At 37.1% G+C, this 22,906-nt stretch overlaps 3 protein-coding genes across 5 annotated transcripts in view; 1 reads left to right on the forward strand and 2 right to left on the reverse strand.

The window, feature by feature from the left end:
• Nucleotides 1–5,941: 5,941 nt before the first annotated feature.
• LOC132198372 (uncharacterized) lies at nt 5,942–7,551 on the reverse strand. The gene is made up of 5 exons (XM_059622378.1): nt 7,437–7,551; nt 7,081–7,176; nt 6,902–6,968; nt 6,729–6,828; nt 5,942–6,353 (listed from the first exon to the last, which is right to left on the reverse strand). The coding sequence occupies exons 1-5, from the start codon at nt 7,549–7,551 to the stop codon at nt 6,081–6,083; spliced, it is 651 nt and encodes a 216-aa protein (XP_059478361.1). The 3' UTR covers nt 5,942–6,080.
• Nucleotides 7,552–7,756: 205 nt separating this feature from the next.
• LOC132198374 (uncharacterized) lies at nt 7,757–9,422 on the forward strand. Its single transcript, XM_059622379.1, has 4 exons — nt 7,757–7,895; nt 8,402–8,519; nt 8,778–8,880; nt 8,928–9,422. Exons 1-4 carry the CDS (start codon nt 7,757–7,759, stop codon nt 9,102–9,104), a joined length of 537 nt encoding a protein of 178 aa, XP_059478362.1. The 3' UTR covers nt 9,105–9,422.
• Nucleotides 9,099–22,906, reverse strand: part of LOC132197494 (protein gustavus) — a 36,111-nt gene continuing 22,303 nt past the window's right edge. For all 3 annotated transcript variants that reach the window (XM_059620819.1, XM_059620820.1, XM_059620818.1), the window contains exons 2-6: nt 12,641–12,969; nt 11,960–12,147; nt 11,714–11,899; nt 10,755–11,061; nt 9,099–10,209 (exon numbers count right to left, since the gene is read on the reverse strand). In XM_059620819.1, the coding sequence (XP_059476802.1) occupies nt 10,070–10,209; nt 10,755–11,061; nt 11,714–11,899; nt 11,960–12,147; nt 12,641–12,665 (846 nt within the window). In that variant the 5' untranslated portion in view covers nt 12,666–12,969 and the 3' untranslated portion in view covers nt 9,099–10,069. The remainder of the gene's footprint in view (nt 10,210–10,754; nt 11,062–11,713; nt 11,900–11,959; nt 12,148–12,640; nt 12,970–22,906) is intronic.

Below are 22,906 nucleotides of genomic sequence, written 5' to 3' on the forward strand. Positions count from 1 at the left end.
TAAATTGAAAGTGAATAAAAGTGTTTGGTAAGAGGGAAAATTCGAGGCTTAAAATTCAACTCAACAAGGTACATTATATATTTTTATTTACAGCATCAGCAAAAGAAGACCCGCAAAAATCCTCTATTTTAAAACGCATTCACCACACTTCATAAACGAAGAGAAAATTATAGCTTTAAAGAGAAATAACTGCGGCTGCTACAAACGGCATTTGTAAATAAAAATACCCCACCGAACAATCCTTTGGTGTGGTGCGGCGTGCGGCATTTCAACAAATCAAATTTCGCTGGCGTTGCTCGAATTTGCGATTCTTTTGAGGACCGTCGTCCATCCTCGTTTTCGACCTAATTGAATTCCCGCGGCTGGAACGTTTCCAAGTTTTCTCGTGACTCAACCGCGATCAAATCTCTCGTGCCTCGTCAGCAGCAAGCAGGGGTTGAAAGATGAAAGCGTCGAGCGAGCGCCTGCTCATAATCCAATTATGCAACCAGTGCGTCCGCCGCGTCGGTCCGGTTGCCGCTTTTGACACCAAAGGCGCAAAAACTTCGTCTTTCTTTATCTAATGGATATTTACGTAATGTGTATATTGTGGAACTGCAATAATAAAACGCTGTAAGAGAAGACAGTAGAGCCGACCTGCAAACAAAAATAACAAACCCCCAAGGATTTGTGATTCACACTGGAAAAAATTATGTAAATTGTAAGGCTTACAGAGGCGAGGAAGGTGAAATCAACTTTATACATGCCGTAAACTGAGTAAATCGGGGTCGCGTTGTGTTGTAATTGAACAGAGAATCGCATAATCTGTAAGATTATGAAAGGATTTTAAATTCATATTTATTGTGCTTTAAATGTTCGTTATTTAATGATTATAAACAAGCATAAAAATGTTTGAATGCCAAAAATTTACAAGTATAATACAAAAGTAAAAATTAGAAAAAAAAAATATATAATTATTAAAATATAAACCTCTTCCTTGACGATGGAGTTTTCACAATTTTGCTCAAAAATTTGTACAAGAGCTCTAGTTTTAACGGCCTGAAATGATTTTTTTTTATTATTATAAAAAATTTAATTCCAGGTTGAATTTTTAATTAACCTCTTTGCACGATTCACTGCAGCGTGATACGGTCAGAGAGATTCTCAAAGTGTTCACAAAAGCCCACGAGATGCAGTCAAATACAATGAAAACATTCGTCAGCAGATCTGTCCTGAAAAATAATGCTAAAAGTTTTCAAGGAAGGGAAATTTATTTTAACAGCAAAAGAATTACACATTGTGATCCTTTTCACCCAGTGAGCCGAGAGCATTTATGCACGCGTAATAGAGTCCTTGGTTGATGTCGATTGTAATCATCAGCTGCATAAGGAACAAACCCATCTGGAACTGCGCGCAAAGTTCTTCGCTCAAGTCGCACATCTTCCAGTGACACCTTCGCAGAACTTCAAGTTGCCTTGCTACTAACTGGGGCGACTGAATCGGTGTTTTCATTAGATCCTGGAATTAAAATTGAATTCGAAAGTGAGACAAACAGAAACAAAATAAATTATGTTTTCAACTAATATAAATAAAATAATCCTTTTCTGCTTTTTGTCAAATATTTTATAAACTATTTAATGACAAAAAAATAAGCTGAATTAGAATATTTTATTAAACAATTTAAATATTGTTTGCTTAATTTTCGTAGGATATTTTTATTGATTTCAGAAAATATTATCTTTTAAACCTGAATTTTTTCGTTGATGGCCTCGAAAATCCACTTTTGCGAGAGGACGTGTATTTTAAACTGCTCTTCGAAAAGAATTTGACTGCCTCGAACTAGAAAAATGATGCACTCCTGGAAGGTGACGTAATACTCGGTAAAGTCAAAGTACGCGATGGATTCTTTGAGGGTCCAGTACACCATGAAAGGGATAAATATCATCAAAATGCGCCGAACTTTCGATCTGATCTGCGCTTCGATGGAAACTCTCAACTCGTTGCAAATTTCGGTGACATTTTCCTCAAATTGCAACAACGGTTCGCCGCTCTTGACGACGAAAATGAGCACGTAGAAGGCATTAATGGATGCCAGGCCGACGACGAGGAGGCCGACGAAGGAGATGGTTGTCGTGGTCAGGTCGCCCTTGTGCAGGAACTCGGGGATTTCAACCAGCCGAATTTCAATCGCTTCTTCAGCGCAGTAGACGCCGAAAATGAGGAAAAACGCGAGACTCCAAATTAAGGTGGCTGTCCTGAAGGGCACGGTTGCCACGGGGGCCACACCAAAGGCCAGGGAGACCCACCACAGAGGCCACAGCCCAGAAAACATGATTTTTGTGGCGTTTGAAACAAAAACTTTGTGAAAATTTTTCTTCTGCCGTTGCCAAGGGGTGAGCCTCACTGTGTGACTATAACTGTAATGCCGCTTTGTAGTTTGAAATAAAAACAAGCATTATATCAATTTAATTTGACAACAATCAATTGAAAGAGAATTATTGATTTCAATCGATCTCGAAGTTGAATGGAGGACTAATGAAAAAAAATTGACACAATGTACATCGATAACATAATTTTAATTAAATGATGTTGCCATTGTATCTTTTGCAAAAATATATTTTGACAGGCCAAATGTTGACTATGATATTGGATATAAGCAAGGAAGGGAGAAATGGATCAACATGAATTTTTCTGTTTATTTTTCTAACCAATTTCAATTTAATCGATACCAAGAAGCAGATTATTAGCGACAATTTGTTCGTCATCTGCAAGAGGGGCTGGTTCGTGCTGTCTAATGACCAACTGCATTTGGCCGCCGTCGTTACGCAACCTTCTCTCTGCCTGACCTGGAATGCATCAAAATTGGAGAAAAGCGTTAAATTTATAATACAAAATATAAATTTAAAAACTAAATTGAATGGTAACACTCGAGGTGGATTTCATGAAAAATTGAAACGGGGCGAACCTAAATTATTTTAATTTTTCTTACATTGCCTTACATTAAAAAAAATAAATAAAAAAAAACTGGTTCATAATATATTAGTTTTAATATTTATAGGCCCCATAAGCACTTTTCATTTTTACTATTTACACAAGCCAATTAATTAATTGAAGTTCCACAATAGAATAAAAAATTAAAATTAACTACAATCAATTTTTTCAACTCTTGCTTATATTGAATTTGTATTTCATAACATTTTTAGAAAATAAAACACAATTTGAAATTTTACATAATAATTAAAACATTAATTTAATAATGAAAAACTTACTTGTCAGTCTCATCCAACGCGTGAGGAAGTTGATGTGGCTGAGCAGGAGCAGGTCCATGTCGTGCGTCAAGTGTGCGATGACCAGCCTCAAGACCGTCTGCCGACTCGGGGCGTGAAAGTTCTGCCGCCGCCTCGTCCTCTTTATCCGCAAACCCCAGAACAGCAGGAAGAAAACTTCTAGCGATGCTCGCGCCAAAAACCAGAGAGACAAATTTCTCGGATAGAGTGGAAAAATCTAGATTAAAGAATAATTAATTAAAAAATATCTAGTAAAAGGATAATTTTTAGAAACATTTGTATCGGAATCGATGAAAAGGATGCTGAAGAGGCTGTACTGGAGGTTCCACTCAAAGACGAATTTGTTGCAGACCATGAGGAAAACAGCAGTGGCGATTTTGTATTCGAGTGGCAAAAGGTAGTAAAGGTGGCCCAGGTAGTTGAGCAGGACGTTCAGATCGCTCAGGACAAGGAGCAGGATAGGCACCTGCACCAAAATCAGCATCTTTCGGAACGACGTTTGGCGTCGAAAATAAGAAATCAAGTTTGACTGCGCCGTAAACTGTTCAAGTTATAATCATAATTAATTTTATTCAAAAGATTAAAGCTGCTCAAAATTTTCATTCACCTGATATCTTTTTCCGTCACCCATGCCATCTTCATCTGGGGGAAACATTTCCTGTTAAAATTAATTTTTCATTTTGGATTAAATTGTTTAATCAATTAAAAAATTTTAATAAATATAAAATTTTTTTTTATATATTGATGAATATTATTTAAAAATTATAATTAAAGAAATTCAAAATATTTTTTAATAAAGTAAAAATTAAAGCAACTGTTTTATAAAACAAAAAATTAGTTTTATCAAAAAATTAAAATAATAAAATATTAATGAAAAAAAGTAATTACAAAGTATAAATTGAATTAAATTATTTATTAAAAAACAATGTTATTAAATATATTAAAACTATAATTTTTAGAAATTTAAAAATCACCTATAATTATGCAACAATTACTTGAACTTTGAATTTTATATGTTTTGTAATTAGTAAAATTAAATTTTTTGTTTTTAGAAGACTCCCTCGGCCGTTTTTGATCGCGCTTCAAAAGTTGGCGAATGCCTTTGCCCTGCGTCGACACCTCATTCACCGTCACACAATCGCGCTTTGTATTCTTGTTCAAAATTTCATTGTGTTGCGCCCCTGCTCCCTCTCCGCCCTAGCCAACCCCTTGATTGTTACAGCAGTGTGTGTGTGTTTTGTAAAACCTTTCTACGGTTTCGAAACGTCAAATATCGCAGGTAATGAGAAGCAGGCGGCTTTTAATTCCGAACAATGGGATGAAATGTGTATGAAAAAGAGAGAGAGAGAGGGTTTCGTTTTTTAAGGGCTAAGAACTTGTTTTGAATGGAGACGCGACTAGCAAGAGGGACCGGAAAAATAAAAAGAACTATAGAGTGGCGTCAAATTATTGCGTGAACCGGAACAAAGAGTGAAAAAATTCTCATTTCCACTGACATATTTTAATAGGGACTTTTTTATCAAAAGAAATTTTTACTTTTCCTCAGTCAATAAAAAAGGACGCACTGAAAAGCTAAATGAAATGCATAATTTAAATTAAGATATTGTTGTTTTAAATAAAGATGCAATTTTGAGTAATGGAAACAGACCGGAAATTTCTGAATCACTGCAATTTTTAAAATAATCAGAATATATTAATTTAAAAATAGAATTGATGGTATCAAATTCCATCCTTTTTTACTTTTCCCTTTTCGGAAATATTATCCAGAAACTAACAAACAGAATTAGAAATTTAAATAATAATATATTTGAATTTTTATATGATATTTAAAAAAAAAAGAAAAAATAAAATGACTAAAAATGGCAAATTGCACACCTCAAAGTCCTCAAACGCGTCCTGTTCGTAGAAGTTGTAGACGTAATGGAGAATGGACACCGCGATCGGTTCGCACAACAGGCCTAGCAGGTAGAAGAACTGAAAGGCGGGCGACATCAGGAGGCTTTCGCTCAAGTTGCCTCGCGAGTTGACCAAGTCGACGAACCAGTCGATGGCCACCACCCCGCACCAAAACACGGAGAGCATCTGCAGGAAGACGACTAGCGTGATGCACACCACCAACCAAAGATCTTCGACGTCGTCCTCTTCAAAAAGGCGACGCTCGCGGTGTTGTCCACCGTCGCCATCAGGAGCCGCGAATCGATTGACCTCGGCCATGGAAAGGTGACTAAAATTTAAATAAAAGAGCAGAGGTTGAATTTTGAAACAATGGCTGATTATTTAAGAGAAACGCCAATAATGAAAAATTTTTAGCTATTTTTACCAACAATCAAAACTTACGTTTTTGTATCAATTTATTAGTGTATAGAATTTCCTTTATAATGACTTTTATTAAATTAAATATGTAAGTAAATAACAAACTAAAAAAAAAATTAAATGGATATTAAATATTTTTACAAAAATAAGATAATAAAATTTTATTTAATGTTTATTTCTAAATCAAATGTTCAATATTCTTTGTCATATGTTGTACATAAGTAAGTTGGCTTTTATTATTATTTTTTTTTTTTTAATTTGCTTTTTCTTACAAACATTTTTTTTCTCTGTTCCCATCTGAATCAAATTTGGAGCAGTGAAAAGTAGGTGAATTTCTTTAAATAAGTCACGTATTAAATAAATTTCACGGCGTGTGCACCTTGCTTTTATTAAGTATATTTTTACTCCAAACAAAAACTGCCGTCTCTGTCGAGGTACCAAAACATAAATTAGGCATGAAAAACAATAAATTAGGAAAACCAACAAGCACGAAAATGCAAATCATGCGCTCTGTTTGTTCGACATCTTATTTTTCTTATTCTTGAGCATTCGCTGCACCTTTTTGGAGCCGAATTTGTGCTGCAGCTCGACCTGTTTGCCGAGGGCGGCGAGCACGCTCTCGGGAAGGGTGGCCAGACTCTCGGCCCTCAGGAGGCCCATGTCGTTCATAAGCTCGAGACCGCGGCCCAAGAGGTCTTCGCTGCTCGCGCCTCCCAAAGATCGCACGGATCGGCGGCGCCGAGACGAACGTGCAGCCACTCCTTCCACGGCACCCTATAGAAATAGACACAAAATTAATATTTAAAAAATTAACGATAATAATGATTTAAAAAAACTTCTAAAGATGAGGACAAGCCCAGTTTTCTTCAAGAATCTTTCATTTTAAATTCTATTTTAAATTTTATTAAAAGCTTCCTTTTAAAATGAATGTTTTGTGCATAATTATTTTAAACTACTATAAATTAAATGTTAAAACTTTTTTTAATTTTAAGCCTATTTAAAGAAAGTTAAAGTAAATTTAACCTTTAATTCAGATACATTTTTTTTACTTTTAAAAATTTCCCATTTTTACCTGTTCTTTAAAAGTATCCACAATTTATTACTTACTCAAAAAAATCTCATTTGTATTTCACATAAAATTTTGCTTACCTGCAGCAGGACGAGCAGAACGAGATAGGAGATGTAACCGAGGGCGGCGTTCACGTTAATCCCACTGGGCGTAATGTTGGGGTCCATGGTGGGCTCCGGCCTGCGGGTCACACGCACTTTACAACTCGCATCCATTACGCACATTTGCATGCGATCGTTAAAATTATACATACTCTTGGAACTTGATGTACGTGGGCGTATCGTGCGGGCTGCCACCGTAAGGCTCGTAATAGGGCGACGCTGAAACAAATGTTTGCATAAAAAAAACACGCAAAACACACAAATTTATAAACACAAACAGTATTAAATAAAAATTGTCAAATTAAAAAAAAACGCATAAAATTACAATTACCATCGTAGTGAATATTGCTGGCCGAAGCGTGGTTTGCAGAACGGGGTGAACTCAAACTAGGGTATTTGTGATGACCAAGGGTTTGAAGCTGCTGAACTGTAAAAAAAATTGAAATTAAGCAATTAAGTTTTTTGTTAAATTTATTTCTTACTAAATACAAAATTTTATAAACTAGTAATTGAACTTGAAATGAAATTTTTTAACAAATCTAATTTTATTGAAAATAAATTAGAATTTATTTCAAAATAAATAAAAAGGACTAATTTGAATTATTTTTTTTGCAATAATTTTAGTGGAAAATAATTATATAATGGTTTGGAGAAAAGATTTCTCTATAATATCAATAAATATCTTACCAATTTGGTTCGCAATGTCGGTGCTGTCGGCGGCCGCAACTTGGTCGGCGACGGCCGTCGTCGTTCCAAGGAAGGCGACCACGAGGAGCAGCAAGGTTTTCGTCGGTGGTCGCATGTTGATCGAATGAGTAAGTGTCGTTCGTTGAAGGCCCGTTTTAAGCCCTTGATGTGGGTCACTCGACGTTCGCGAGCCAAATTGGAAATTGGCGGCCCATTATTCGGCGCGGTCACCCTCACTTGGTGCACCTAAGTGGCGTGTCGGCGCGCCCTTAAGAGGGATCCACCGGCGCCAAACGCTCTCATTTCGACTCAGGAAGAACATGCCGAAGGTGCTGCTGGTCGTGCTGGGGCTCCTGCTGGCCCTGGGGTCTTCACTGGGCTCCTCAACCACGACGACCACCGAGACGCCAAAGGAACACAAAGCGGCGCCCAGTAGCAAAGAAATCGTGACGAAAATTGGTAAAATTTTGTTCAATATATTTTTAAATTAATATTTATTGTTGAACCAGAAATCTTCATATTTTTTTCAGTTTCTGAATTAATTATATAAATTGATATAAATTTTCATAAATATTTTTTATATCAAAAAGTTGAAAATAAATTAATAATGTGGCAAAAAGTTTATTTAAAATAAATTAATTAAAAAAGAATAGGTATTATTTCAAGTGATTTAAAAATTAAAATATAAAAATAATTTTAAATTTAACAAAATTAATAAATTGTTAAAAGTAAATTAGATATTTATTTTTATTATCAAAATATTTAATAGTAAACAACTTTTATTTACGTGTATGTGCTTAAATTTCAATTCAAAAAAATTTTGTGAATTCAATTGAATTTAACAGTCAAAATTTCTCAATTTTAAACTGAATCGAACAATTATTTTATACTTCGTTAAGTTCCTTAACAAAATAAGGCTCAATTTCATTTTCATCAAAACTTTTCTCCTTTTTATTTTAATTTAGTGAAGAAAATCAAAGTAATGGCTGATCAACACAAACTCCCCTCGTGGCTTCAGGAGCAAATCGTCCCTTACGGTGACTCGGTAGCTTCTGGGCATCCACACGTCCACATTGTTAGCAAGTAAGTGTTGTTGGAAACGCCACAAAAATTTTGTCAAAAATGGAATGTGCGTTTGTGTTAATATATTGACACTGCTGCTTTTCCTGTCATCAATTTGAAACAAAAATGCCTGACGCTGTCACCCGTGAAAATGACGTCTGCTTTTAGTTTGACGTCAATCGGCGCATAAATTGAAAATTACCATTCGCGGTCGATTGGAATTTTCGCTTTTGCCGCATGAATAAAAAATGAAAATTAAAATTGGCTCTCTAATTGAAGCGAGGTGGAACCGACGCCCGACCCCAACTACTCCATCACTGGATACCACATTAAAGGAATGCTCGGATTTGCTGAGTATTTGATTCTTCTTATTCTTCTCAAGGTGAAATTTTTTAAATTTCTGACATTATGTAATTTGATAATATCCAGGGTTCTCTGGATCACGTCGCGGAGAGATACAAACTGTCGAACAAAATCAAGGAGGACGAGTTGATAGGGAAAAAATCCAGACGAGCCACCATCGAGAATCTCGACGAACTGAGCCGGACAATCGTGAAAGGTTTGAAACACAGGAAGTTTGAGCAAAATAAAACAAGCGGATTTTGAATTGCTTTTTACAATTGGATGATTTTTTTACTCTACAAACATCAATAAAACTGTTCTATTCAGTTTGTCAATACAGCAAAGCATGCGCTTAATTTGAGATATAAAAAATTTGAAACTAAATTTAATCGATTTTGTTAAGCAGAGAAATGATAATTAAAGAGTTATTTATTACATGAGGTTGTAGTTTTTTTGTTGTTATACATCTTCTCCGATAGACAGTCACTGCGCTGGCGACACTTTGTCTTCGTAAATTAATTACAGCTCACGCACTCACAGTCCAGTTCACGACACAAACGACACTCTCGTCTCTTTTTCTCACCCGGGCCTTGGCCGCCAGCTGGCTTGCAAATGCAATCAGTTTTACTTCCTTACTTAATTTACACAATCAGTTAAATAAAAAATCATCAAATCATCTCTCTTTGAAAAAGTTATCATAACGTAAATGCAGCCGAATTTCGGCCAAACACGGGAATAATATCACAAACCAAGGCCGGGCCAGCATTTTCCGACGAAACGAAAAAATTAAAGATTACTTGAAAACACAACAGTGTGTACGTGTGAGACTCTTGAAGCCCTCTTGCTCTTTTTCTTATCTTTCTCTCGATCTGTGAGAATTCTTTCCTTTGAGTAAATTGTGTTTCTTTCTTACTTTTTTTTTGTATTATTTACAGGAACATAAAAATGCCCGTCATCGCGAAGGAGATCCCTAGAAATTAATAATACACAAGCGAGATTGATCTTTTTTCTTGGTAGTCGTTGTTGTCGTCGTCATTTTTGTGGTATGGCAAAGAAACCAAAGAGTTTTAAATATTACAAATCATCGAAACAAAAATCAGAGCAACTCGTTCTCATCGTAGATTTCACCGAGCCGTAGTGAGTTGTGATTCTTTTTGCACAAGAGAAAACGGAAATCAGAGTCTTTGAGCCGGAGGTGGCCGATGCTCGCGCCCGCCGCACTACCCGGGCTATCTGCGGTCTTTGTACAAGAGGTACGTCTCGAGCGCCGGGGGCAGGCACAGTTCGTGGATCCGCTCCTCCAGCTGCTCCTTTCCTACCCGCTGTCGTATCACCCGCCGACACAGGTCCATCAGAGGCAAAGGCTCAGCTGAAATTACAAAAATCCGTCAGTAAATCAGGTTGATTATAAATTTACAATTAAGAAAAATCAGTCTGGGAGGGGGAATAGATAATAAAAACTTCTAATCATAATGATTTATATCAAAAGAATGAAAAAAGTTCAATATTTTGTCAAATTCAAGTTAATGAGGGGGAAAAATCAATTAGAAAAGAGGCAAATTGACACATTCGAACCCTAAATCAAAATGAGCAAAATATTTTAAAAATTTTAAAATTGAAAAACTGATCAGTTTTATAATTCATTTACTTAATTCGAGTTAAAAATACTAATTTAAGAAAAGAAAAATAATTTAAAAGTTCCTTTTTTGCTTAATTCTTTAATTTTAACTTTGACTCAAATTAAATTGAATTGAATTAAGCTTCGCAATGGATACAATTTTGGGTAAGGATTTGTAAATAATTTATGTAATTGATCGTTTAGTGACTTCATTCTACTCCAATAAATTTGTATGTTCAATATTCAGATGCAAGAAAGTCAGCTATTGAGAAAAAAATTTGCAAATTGTTTCTTACGGTCAAGGCCGCCGATGTACTTGATGGTGATCTCGCAGTGTCCCCACACGGCGCTCACAATCGGGTGCAGTTTTCTGCCTTTGAGGCCTCTGAAGGCGACTCCCAGGTACTGGCCATCGACGACAAACGCCAGCGTGCCCTCGTCCATGTCAAGCACGACCAGCAGCTTGTCTGGCACGATGAAAGTCTCGTCGGGCTTGAGCAGCGCAGGGTAGGTCACACCGCCGGCGCTGTTTTTGCTGTCGTGGTACAGCTTGTTGCGCCCCAGGTCCCAACCCCATGACTGTTCATTGCTGCCCACTAGGCTCTGAAAACGGAAAGAAAAACGTTAATTCCAAAAGTTATATCTAGGGAAAATGGACTTTCGAGGTAACTGTTTCAATAAAAACTTTAGTAAGTGCTGAATTAAAGCAGAAAATTTTATTTTATTGTTGATAAATATTCTCTTTTTTTTTTAATTATAACGTTTACCAATATTATTCCTATTATTCTAAGATTAATTGAAGAAATGCAAAATCTATCTTACTGATAATTACTAGATAAATAAATATAATAAATTTTAATGATAAATATTTATAAGTTTTTATAGTTATGCTCATATTATGTGATTTGAATTTTCTATAAAATGTAAGTAAATGTTTCAGTTTTTGTAATTAAATGAACTTAAAAAATCTAAAAAAGTTCGGCAAATAAAAAACGAACCTTTCTCTTAATTGTTTAAAAGATTGTAAGATTTTTTTAGGTAAAAAGCATTAAATAATAGATTAAATGCGCGAAAAGAATTTCTCAAAATGTAAATAACTTGTATTAAAATTTGCAATACCTCTCAAGAAATAAGGCATGGCAAGAAAAAAGAATTTACTCATTAAAAATAACATTTCCTTACTTAAAAAGCTTTTAAATTTGAAAACAGTTGTGTACCTTGAAAAGTACATGTTAAAAATGTGCAAGTTTCGGACCTGGTAGCCGACAGAATGCAGCGGCGCGTCCTGAGTTGCGACACCGACGACCGCGTGCGTCCCTCGCTGCCTCGTGGACCAGTGGATCTCCCAAACGTGCAGCCCTTTGGTGAAGCCGACTTTACCCCTAATGCAGTCTGTGCTTTGCGCCACAGGGTGGCGGTGGAAAGTCAATTTGTCATCCTCCTGCAATTAAAGAAATGTATTAATTTCCGGGAATTTTGTTGGCTTTTGGCAGGTGCGAACCTTGACGAAAATATTGAGGGATCTATCCTCTGCATTCCATGCATGTTTCAGTTGGCACTCGCGGCTCACTGGAGGCATGTCCAGCAGGATGTCCAGCCGCGCCGGCCTCGCAAAGTCTTGAGCCAGTTCGCGTGGAATCACAGGCTTGTAGGGCTGCGGGCTCTCGCGACTCACGTTCTTAGCTCCGCCTAGAAAATTTAAAAGAAATTAATTGAATGGTTCAATATGCTAATTATTTTCAGCTTGTTTGAATAAAGGAATAATTATTCAAACCCAGAGGAGCAAATAAAAAGAAAAAAATAATGAAAAATAAAAGAGCCTAAACGATATTGATATTTTATTTCTAATTGAATTAACTATCATAATCTCATTATAACCGGTCTCAAAGGATTCAAAATCATGGTCAGAGTTGAGATTTAAGTTTGGATTTTGGTTTCAGAGATAAATATTTGACTTTTCCCTCGAATATATAAAATTTTATTTAAAAAGAAAAATATAATTTAGGCTAATTTTTAAATTATTTTATTTTGAACAAAAATAAATTTTTTTTTTTATAGAAAATAAATAAACTAAAGTGAGTCTTGAGAGGACTGGGCCGTGACCCATTTGGGGTCGAATTCGTCCATTTGAAACTCAAGTGGCAAGATTCAGAGGGGAAATATAGAGTGCGTGGGTAGAAACCTGATATTTTCTGGCCCATGTTCATTCCCGGCCGGGAGGCGCGGGTTCGAGATCTGTGTTCGAGGTGCGCGGAGCTCTTGGCCGGCAGCACCGAAGACTTGTAGTTGTGTCTGCGCAGCTGTCGCGCGTCCAACTGGCCGCTGAAGCGGGCGCGCCGGTGGCCGCTGCCGCCGCTGCTGCCGGTCTCGTGGGCCGCTTCTCTGGCCGCCGCCTGCGCTGCAACGGCCGGCTCAGTGGGTCTGCGGCACCCCGGAGCCCCGCAACAAAGCCCCTGGCTGCTGACTAGCTCTCTACCGCGTGGCACTTCGTCTATGAACCTCCTTCTTTGCCTGCAACAACACAAAAAACACAATATTTAGTCAAATTATCCGTTATTTCATACAAAATATTCCATACATTGAAAATGAATTTGAAACGATTCCTGAATTTGCTACAGTCCAATTTTCAGAAATCCTACAAAATTTGTACCATTTCTACAATTTTGATTAATTTTACTAATTTTCCAGCGAAACAAATTTTCAATCAAATCAAAAATAATTTCTTTGATTGATTAAAATTTAATTATTTGCCAGAATATAAGTATTTCAATCAATTATAACCATGTTTCAATTCATCTTTTTCCCTCTTTTTTTTATAATTTTCTTCCACAAATTTGAAAAAAAATATCCATTTATTAAACATAAAACACGTAAAACATAATTTGGACTTTTAATAATTTTGTTCCATAATTTCAATGAGTAAGTAAATAAAATTATGTGAAGAATTTTGCACTCAATTGTCACAGTTTCGCAAATTTTTCTCTCCACAATATTATATTCATCGCCGTCCGCTTACGGCATCGAGAGATGGGTTTATTTAAGTAAGTTGTAACTTCAAGCCATCTTCTTATGAGCACGACGTTTAATTTATTTTTCAATTTCTTCCTCGACGGCGAGTGTCTCATTTGCGAGCGGTGCAGTCTCGTCATCATATTATTCCCCAGCCGGTTTTATTTTTCATCTCTCGCGCGCGCTCTCTGCTCTTGGCTGGCAAATTGCAAAATGAAATTGTTGGCCAATGAAACGACAAGAAGAAGTTTGCCGTGTGGCCTGCGTGTGTAAATGTGTGTGCAAGTTGATGTTATTATTATTATCTGCGTCTGCAGCAGCGTCGAGTGAGGATAAAATGTGCGGCGTCACACGGATTTTGAAATAATTATTCCGTAAGAACGAGTTAACGAAGACATAATTCCGAGTGCTCCCGAGGGCGCGATACTCGCAACCGAAAACTCGCTGGCGTTTTGCCTTCCGAGCCAATTCTACCAAATTGGCATCGTGGCAAAATCCGATTTTGGACAGAGTTGCAGGCTCGAAACTTTGCAAACTCAAACTTAAGCAGAGCTTTTTTAACACGGACAAGATTCATATCTTTGGCTGTATTACTGTCCAAAGCTAGCAACTTTAAATTAATTGTTCAGCAAATAATATTCAATTATATCACAATTTAAATAATAAATTAATAATTTATTTTATTAATTAAATCAATTAAAAATAGACTGTAAACAAAAGCCTTATAAAATTGAAAATATTTGCAAAATTAAAAAGAAGGCCAATCTATTACGAATAATTTCAATTTTGGATGGGTTAGTTTTTCAATTGATTTAATTTAATCAATCCAAAACAATTTAACTAAAAATTACTTTAAATTTTCTATAAAATCAATTATTGCAGCCGAATAAATTAGAGAAAGGCAAATGAAGCTATAATTAAGGCTTTCTCAATTAATTTCAGCATCCTCTCCGCCTCTCACTTGCGAGATGAGATTTTGACCGCAATGCATCCAAATCAGCCGCTCAATCCATCCATCTTTCGGCCAAGGCCGGATGAGTTTGCCAAACTGCTCAGCTCCGGTGCAATTGTTATGCAAGTGCTTCTGACAACAAAAGCACGTAATCGCCACACAAAACGAATGGCTAGACCAACTTTTGGCACTTTTTTTTCGCATTTCGGCGCAGAGACTAACTAGGAGGTTGGTTGTTGGCTCACAACTCATTTCACTTGTGGCACCGAGGATAACCTTGAATTTTTTTGCCCCGCGATAATTCGCTGTGATAAACGCGCAAGGATACTTTCTAAAACGCTCAGCTGCATTATTTAATGTGTGTTTGTATGCGCTGATAAATATTAAATAATAACACATAATCATACAATAATAAATATAAATATGCATCACATTTATTATATTTTCTTGCGTTACGCTCCTCTTAAGAGATAAATCAATCAATACCGCGCGCACTGTAATTTGAATGTATAAATTTCCACGAGGCTTGCAGGCGATATTTGTCGCTTTATGGCCGAGATAAGTTTAGACTTCTTTTAAAGGGCGGCACTAAATTTCATCCCTGAAGTGTTGAAAGTATAAAAAAAAACGCGTTTTTATTTATTTTATGATCACGTCAGCGTCTGCCAATGATGGCGATCGTAAACTTGAGATACGACTTGTTTAGGGAGTTAGAGTTTTAAGAATGTATAACCGAAATTGGCTTCATTCAGCTCTCAAGTGCCTGCCTTGAATGTGAAATTTGATGCAAAAAAAGTGAAGCATTTCAAAATCTCAGAAGGTAGTTCGGATTTGTTTTAACTTTGAACATTATTAATCTTTGTCAATTAAAAACAGAATTAATGCTCCATATAAAATGAAGAAAACATATCAAAATAATTATTATTATAATTTTTATTTTTATTAAAGTTTCTTTTTTATTTAAATAAATTATCGTTATTCAAACTGGAATGCAATTGGAATCTGAAATATTTTGACTTCAAATTTCAGGTGGAAAATCCAGGAAACACCTGGCGCATTCCCTTGGTCCAACAATTTTAATGAGCTCTCCTCTTTTTTATTACTACTTATTCCGTCTCTCGCACACGAAATAAATCACCGGTCCACGAATTTGGCGGGCTGTTGGCCCGGCCGAGTGAGGCGGGATTTCAATCTTTCTTTCCTCCCAACCTTTCTGGCTGGGAACGCTTTGGCTCGGTTGGTTTTTTTATTTTTTTCCTCCACCTGAGGCCACATGTGACCTTCAAAAGGAGAGAGAGAGGAGGCAACAGACTTGCCCAAAGGTGCCTAGACCAGCCGAGAGGGGGAGGGGTGGGTGGACTTAACCCTTTTCATTGTCTCTACGGACCGAAAGTGAGAAAGAGGAAAAAAAATAATGATAAAATTGGGCCCGAAGGCTGCGCAGGGGTTCCTCGGGAGGAAAATTATGACGGTGGCGCGCAGACGGGCAAAAAGCGACTCTCCGACTTCAAAGGGAGTGTTTTGTTGGCGTTGCCAGCCAGATTTATTTTTTCCCTCGGACCGAAATACATTTGTACACTATTCGGTGTTTGTTTACGCGGTCTAAGTGTGCGCGGCGCTTAATTAACGAGCCAGCGAACCGCCGAGGAAAAATTATTTTCGCTCGCCCAGAGTGGAGGGTAATGAGTTGTTGGCCCGGTCGTTCAATGTCAATGCCGATAACGCTGGCGAATCGCAATTACGGGCAGGGCGGTTTGTTTATCGAGGGAGGCACGCGATCGACGCGGAATCGGACGTCAAAGCAAAGCCAACCGTGATTGCGATTTGATTAAAAAAACAGCGAAAGCGACAAATTAAAAGAAAACAATAATTTGTTATAACTTTAAAATTCGATCAAAAGGGGGAAATGTTTAAAGTTTTCATCATTTTAAATGATTTTGAAGTAAAATAAAATTCCTCATTGTCTTTTTTTCTTAAAGTGAATTTCCAAAGACCATTTTCTAAAATCTAAAATAAATAAATAAATCAAAAAGTAAAATATTTTCCATTAAAATTGATTCAAAAATCAATTTGAACTTATACATATTTTTAAAAATTAGTTTTGCCTCCTTAATCTTAACCCAATATATGACTCATTAGGAAATTTTGAGGAAAATCTTTTTAAAATGACACATTTGAGCGTAAATTTCTAATAAAATCCAAATTTGAATTTTTTAATTCGAAATATGCACCCCATGGGATACGGTTAATTCTGCAAATAAATGTAAATATTTTAATACAATATTCATGAATTATTTAATTTTTTTGAAACTCGTGCGGCGAGTCGAAAGTTTGGGTAAAACGCAAAGATTATTCGACCGATTTGACCTACGCGCGGCTGAATATTTTCCAACCCGAAAACCGAGGCCGTAATTAAATCCGCGCGGGCCAAATGTAGATCAAGATTAGAGACGTCCGTATATATAAAATATAATTCAAAGGCCGCTGCTCACGCAATTGAGTCAGCCGGCGAGCTCTCATTGTCAGCCAGAATAATGCAACACAAAAAGTTAGTTTTGAGCGCGCACACATAATACGAATTAATTGTCCGCCGATTTTGTAATTCATGAATAAAAAAGTAGCAGCAGCAGCAGCCTCTAGTTGAGACGCGATATGCATTAAATCGGTCGTAATTGGCATTACAAATAATACATATGAAATAAATAAAACACACGTCGCCTGACCCTGAATGAAAGTGAAAGCGACACCGAGTAACACCAACAATGAATGCGAGTAAATACATTAATTTGCCCTTTGACTTGAATTATAGGGTTGTTTTCACCCATATATACAAAAATAAAAAACAAAATTAGATTGGGTTAAAAGGTTAAAAATAATAAAAAATTAATTGTTCCAGGCAAATTTTGTTTTAATTTCTTTAATGAATTGTTAGACATGTTTTCAAATAAATACTTTTTCTTGTACAATAAATAATGAAATTTAATCTAGCCAAAAATGAACAATGAATTATCATATATATATTTTTTTTTTAATATTGAAATGAAATTTTCTCTAATTGAAGATATTTCAATTTTTATAAACTTGATAGTGTCCAACAGAAAGTATGTAGATTTATGTATGAATTAAGAACGGATTGCCGTAATTTCCACTTTAAGCAGGCCGAGAGTGAGGTCAGCTCGGTAGAGGTTGTGTTGTGCAAAAGAACGTGTTTCCAAAGGCCAACTGCCGTTGGCACACAGGAGCAGAAATCGGGCAGAAATCGCCTTTTGTTTCCCGGCAGCAATTTTTTGATGCATTGTAAGCACAAAAGCAGCGGGTGAGAGAAAGAAGGGAAAAAACGAGAGCAAAATCAATTTCGGCACCGCGCCGGTGGCACAGTTGAAAAAATAATAATAATACATCGCGAGGTTTTTGCAGCTCGTCGGGGATTAATCTGTTCGGTGCTGCTGAAAAATGATCGGAATTACACATCGTCGCGACTTGTGCGTTATTCGTTTACATCAATCACTTCTCTGCGAGAGATCAAATTTAATAATGGGAAATAATAAATAGTATTTGTGAAAAATAGATAAATTCTATAAATCATAGAAAAATCTAAAAAATAAAACGTGAGAAATGTAATGCCTGCAGTTATTATAATGAATTTGGAAACTCCCAGAAAAGATTCGGATTAATTTTAATATTTTAATTAAAAATTAGATAATAGATTGATCAAAATTGAAATCTATTGATAAATCGAAATAATTCAAATTATTACCTTTTAAAGTTATTTTTACACATTATTGGTGCATTAGCACCGGGAAAGCAATTTCCAGGAGAAATCTCGGCTTCAGCTGTCAAACTAGCCGAGGGCGAAGCAGCATTTGGCGGAAAATATCTGTGTGGAGCTGCAATATTTCGCGCGGAAAATCTCTCCGCGAGCAATAATACGTAATTCCGCGCCGAAATTGGCGCTCGATAGAACTCCCGGGGCGCTTTTCAATTTCACTGCTCACTTTTTTTGCCGAAGTGAGATTTATCTTGGCGGTGACTGGCGGGCGGAAGAAGACGAAAATCGATTTCGTCCATCGAACCGTCGGCGGCGGATCGTGTCTGCGGGCGCGGTTTCGCGGCGCTCGACGGTACAAACTCTCAAGCCGAGGGTTCTTTTTCTGCATGTGTCGCGCACTCGGCAGCGCAGTCAGCTGGCCTGCCAAGAACCGACTCGCAGGGGTGAATCTCGCTCTTGGAAATATTTGCCAACTATTTCCAATTAAATTATAGCTGAGAGAGAGAGATGGATCAAATTAAATTTATGCCCGCCCCGACAGAGATAATATGCCAAACTTTTCCCGGCCAACTTTCTTGCTTTCAATGGAGAGGAAAGGATTGTTTTAAAGTTCCAGCAAAGATCTCTGCCAGTCCGATTCATTGCTCGCAAAGCAAAGAAAGAAAGAAAGAAAGAAAGAAAGAAAAAATAAGACTTCATGCTGACGGCACGGATTTCTTTGAAAAGAGTAAAATAAGATTTATATAAGCATAAAAATAAATGAGAAATATACAATTGTTGGTTTTTATCATTCGCAGCAGAATTTCCAATTTCCTTGTTGGATTAAATCAATCATTTAAAAAAGGAAAATCTGTGAAATTTTTTTTAAACTTTGGTTCTTTGTAAAACAAAAATAAATATAGCAGCTCATTTCTACACTGAAAAATATTGTTACGCAGAGATACTAATTTTATTGATATAATGAAAATAAATAACTTTTATATAATTATATTTCTCTCAATATTTTATTTTCATCTTCATTTTTCTTTCTCAGCAATAACCCTTTTCTGAGAAAATTATCTCCAGTGTAGCAGATCATGATTGGGAATTTTTATATCTCCACTCGAGCAGCACGATCGTGCCTCTGTTCGATTCCGAGAAAATCCTTTCAGGTATATAAGCAATAAATGGTAGTTCAAATCAACATTCGAGAGGGTCTTTTGCGAAACTATTGGCCAACCTAGACCTTGCTCGGTTGGGAAACTTTGCCAAAAGTGGCGGCGGCGGCGACGCACAAGAACGGGCCCCGAAATAACTCTTTCAATTTTTTTTTCTCTGCCCGGGCTGGACACAAAAAAATAAACGGGACAGCTTATATATGTATTTCCAGAGGAATTTCCTGTTCGGGGCTGCTGCGTGTTTTGCAATAGAGGCAGGCGCGTTGAAAAAAAAAACGCGCGGCGCCGATGGCCTTCTGCGAGAGTGGGTGACCTCCGGAGCGGACACTCACCGCCGCCAACACCACCCAGCAGCACGTGTGATTGTTTCCATCGCATGAATGAGAAAGAGAGAGAAAGAGGAGGTGGATATAGAGTTCTTTGCCTGCGCGCCAAACATTTTATTTTATCTGCCCCGGCCCTCTGCGCACCGGAAACTCTCGCCACATTTTGGCCTTTTCCACCTGCGCGCAGAACATTATACTGCTTTTTGCTCTTCCATTACATTCGGGCAAGGTAGAAGGTAGGGCTGGGATGGTGGAATTCGGTTTGTCTAATGAGTCAACGAATTCCTCGCTTCAAACCAAACACGTGGGTTATTCTTCGGCGATGGAATTTCCAACCAGGACTTGTGAGAAATTCTCGGTTGTTATACAAAAGTGCGAAAACTGCTGTGGTGGAGAGACACCTTGTTAATTTTTAAATAAACTTTAACTTTCAGAGTTGCTGCGAATTTATTTGTAATTTTTGCTAAAAAAAATAAAAGAAAAATAGTCCAAAGAAAATTAAAGACATTTTAGAGTTTTTAAAGTAAATTAAACTACAGACGATTTCGTACTTCAAATGACAGAGTGTAATTTAATTTTTAACACACGGTTTCTTTAATCTCCATTAATATATATTTACATTTCAGCCACATCAATCATCATTAAACTCAATCTGATTTGAGTGGCTGTTCTGTTTTTTCTCTCAATTCTTCTAAATAATTTAGTTTGAAATTAAAAATACACAGTTAAAATTTAAAAAAGCATCATTAATAAAAAACCAATTTGCAATTTTGTATGTTTGCATTCATTTTTCTCCTCTTATCAAACAAAGTACAGAACTATTAATTTTCATCTAATTCAGACTTTTCCTTCTTTTACTCTAGCTCCTCAATTCATCTTGCAAAGTTATGGAAATTTAACCTTATTTTATAAGTCTAAATCAAGGAAAATAATTGATTCCAACTTACCCTTTAAATTTTGAATGTAATAATTAAGTTACTATTGCTCTTTTGGTAATCCAATGTAGATTAAAATTTCTGAGATGTATTTTGTATTTTTTCCTCCTGCAAGGATTTTCTTTATTTCCGAAGGTGGAATATAATTTGGCGAGTTTCGCGCTCAGCAGCGAATTTTACGAAACCCTTTGCCACACAGCGCGCGAAATCACCTTGGCAGAACACATTCGATTCTCGTTTCGCAACAAAGGCGACTTTGTCAAGTCATGATGTCACTTGCAAAACGAGCGAGCGGTTCTCTCTCGTGCGGGCGGAATTCCTTTTTTTTTTTTGCTTCGTTCGATTCGAATAAAATTTCAAATCTCCAAGACGAAGCGGCGGTCGTCGGACGACGGCGTGACCGGACGACGTACCTATATAATTCAAGTTAAGGGTGCTGCGGCCGAGACATGTGAAAGTCTGTTGGCCTTCGGCGCGATGCAAATGGCCTTGGCTGCTCAAGCGAGCGACGACAAATGGTCGGAAAGAAAATTTCCACCTTTGCCTCTCTCTCTCTCTCTAATATTATCTCACAAAGGGCAGAGACATTTTTAAATGCGCGGCTTGGGGATGAAATGGGGTGCGCTGTTGTTAGGTTAGGGAGGGAGGGGAGCAGTCGTCGTTGGAACGGCATCTGCTACCTGAGCCATAACAGGTCCTTACCATGGGAACCGGCCAGAAAAAAACAACACGCACCCCAGGCTGCTGGGGGCTTTTTTGCACAAAAGATGAATGATGATGACACACTCAGTCACACACAAACTCCTTTTTATCATCTAGGCGCAGGTCGGAAAAAATCTTCTCGCGCGCGCGATAATAAAACGAAGGGAGATTCCGAGCTGCATCTCCTTCTCGCCTGTTTAGAAAGAGATGCACATTTTGTTTGGAAAGAAATGACTTGGTCTCTCTTTGGGAACCTAACGGAATTCTTGTTTGAACAGCAGACGGCCGGCTGCGTGCGCGGAAAATTTTGGAGGAAGACGATAATTTCGGTTAATTTCCAACCTCCGCTGCTCGCGTGTGATTTTCGGTGTAATTTGGGAGCAAAAGCTGCAGGCATTTTTCGCCTCTTTTCAAACACAATGGTTCACGTGTTGATGAGATTTGATGGAAAAATTAGTTATGGGAAAAGCGTCAATTAGCTTAATTCCATTATAACTTTCGGGGCACAGAGTTCACATGAAGCATGTTGGAAAATAATTAATTTGAGGTGTTATTTTGTAATTGATTTTTTTCAATTACTTCTCTTTTTCTTTAGAATTTCCTCCTCACTTCAGAGAGTATAGATTAGGCCATATTTTTAAACATAAGACAAAATCCACGAAACTTTATTTTTTTCTGTCACATCAATTGTCAATAAAAAACCTTTTCGAATTTCAGCTTCTATGGTGTGGGCCAGTGAAATATCATATCAAGACGTCAAACGCAGGATTTTGAAATCGACTGGCTGGCTAGACTCATTCCGCAATGCAAGTCTGGGGTTCTTGTAATCTATTTACGCTTCCTGCCAAAGGAAATGAAGCAAAACCCTCAGAAGCGAGAGCGAGCGAACGAACCACATACTGGTTATTTTAGGCGGCGCGAACGGAGCCATAAAAAGTTTCCACGACTCTCTCGCAGGCGACACAACCAACTAAATAGGCCCGCCGATCGAAAAAGGAACAAAAATCGACGAGAAAAGTTGCAGCGCGGCCTATTAAAAAAAGTTCCAAACTTTTCTTTCACATTCCAGTTTGGAACTCCAGCTGCCGAGCATAAATAGAAAAAGTAAAAATCTCTCCGTGCTAGGCACGTTATTATTTTCCAACTTTATACGTTTTATTTCGATTTAACGAAACATGCAGCAGAATGCAAATCGAACAACCGTCGTTCGAATGCCTTTTTTGTTTCGCGTTTAAATGGCCAGCAGTGGAAATAAAAACGATTTTCGGCGCAGCTGACGCCGCCAACCAGAAATTAAAAATTGAAAAGCGGAAACCTGCAAGCTGTTGGCGAGAGATAAAACTGCAGATATGTATTTTCAAATATATATAAATTGGCTGACCAGGATAAAAATTTAAGTTATACATATGTGCGGGGAAAAACGCAATTTTGACACCGGCTGACGCGGGTTTTCGAATGAATAATGCCAGGAGAGTTGAGGAAATAAATAATAGTGTCGCTTAAAAGGCCAGACTTTAAATTTTGATGTGAAAATGCATAGCTATTCTGACTCTCTCTCTAATTAACAAAGAGGCCTAAAATATTAAATTAATTTTTAA

The sequence above is a fragment of the Neocloeon triangulifer genome, unplaced genomic scaffold, assembly GCF_031216515.1.
Source record: "Neocloeon triangulifer isolate White Clay Creek 2 clone unplaced genomic scaffold, ASM3121651v1 ptg000012l, whole genome shotgun sequence".
Taxonomy (NCBI): Eukaryota; Metazoa; Arthropoda; class Insecta; order Ephemeroptera; family Baetidae; genus Neocloeon; species Neocloeon triangulifer.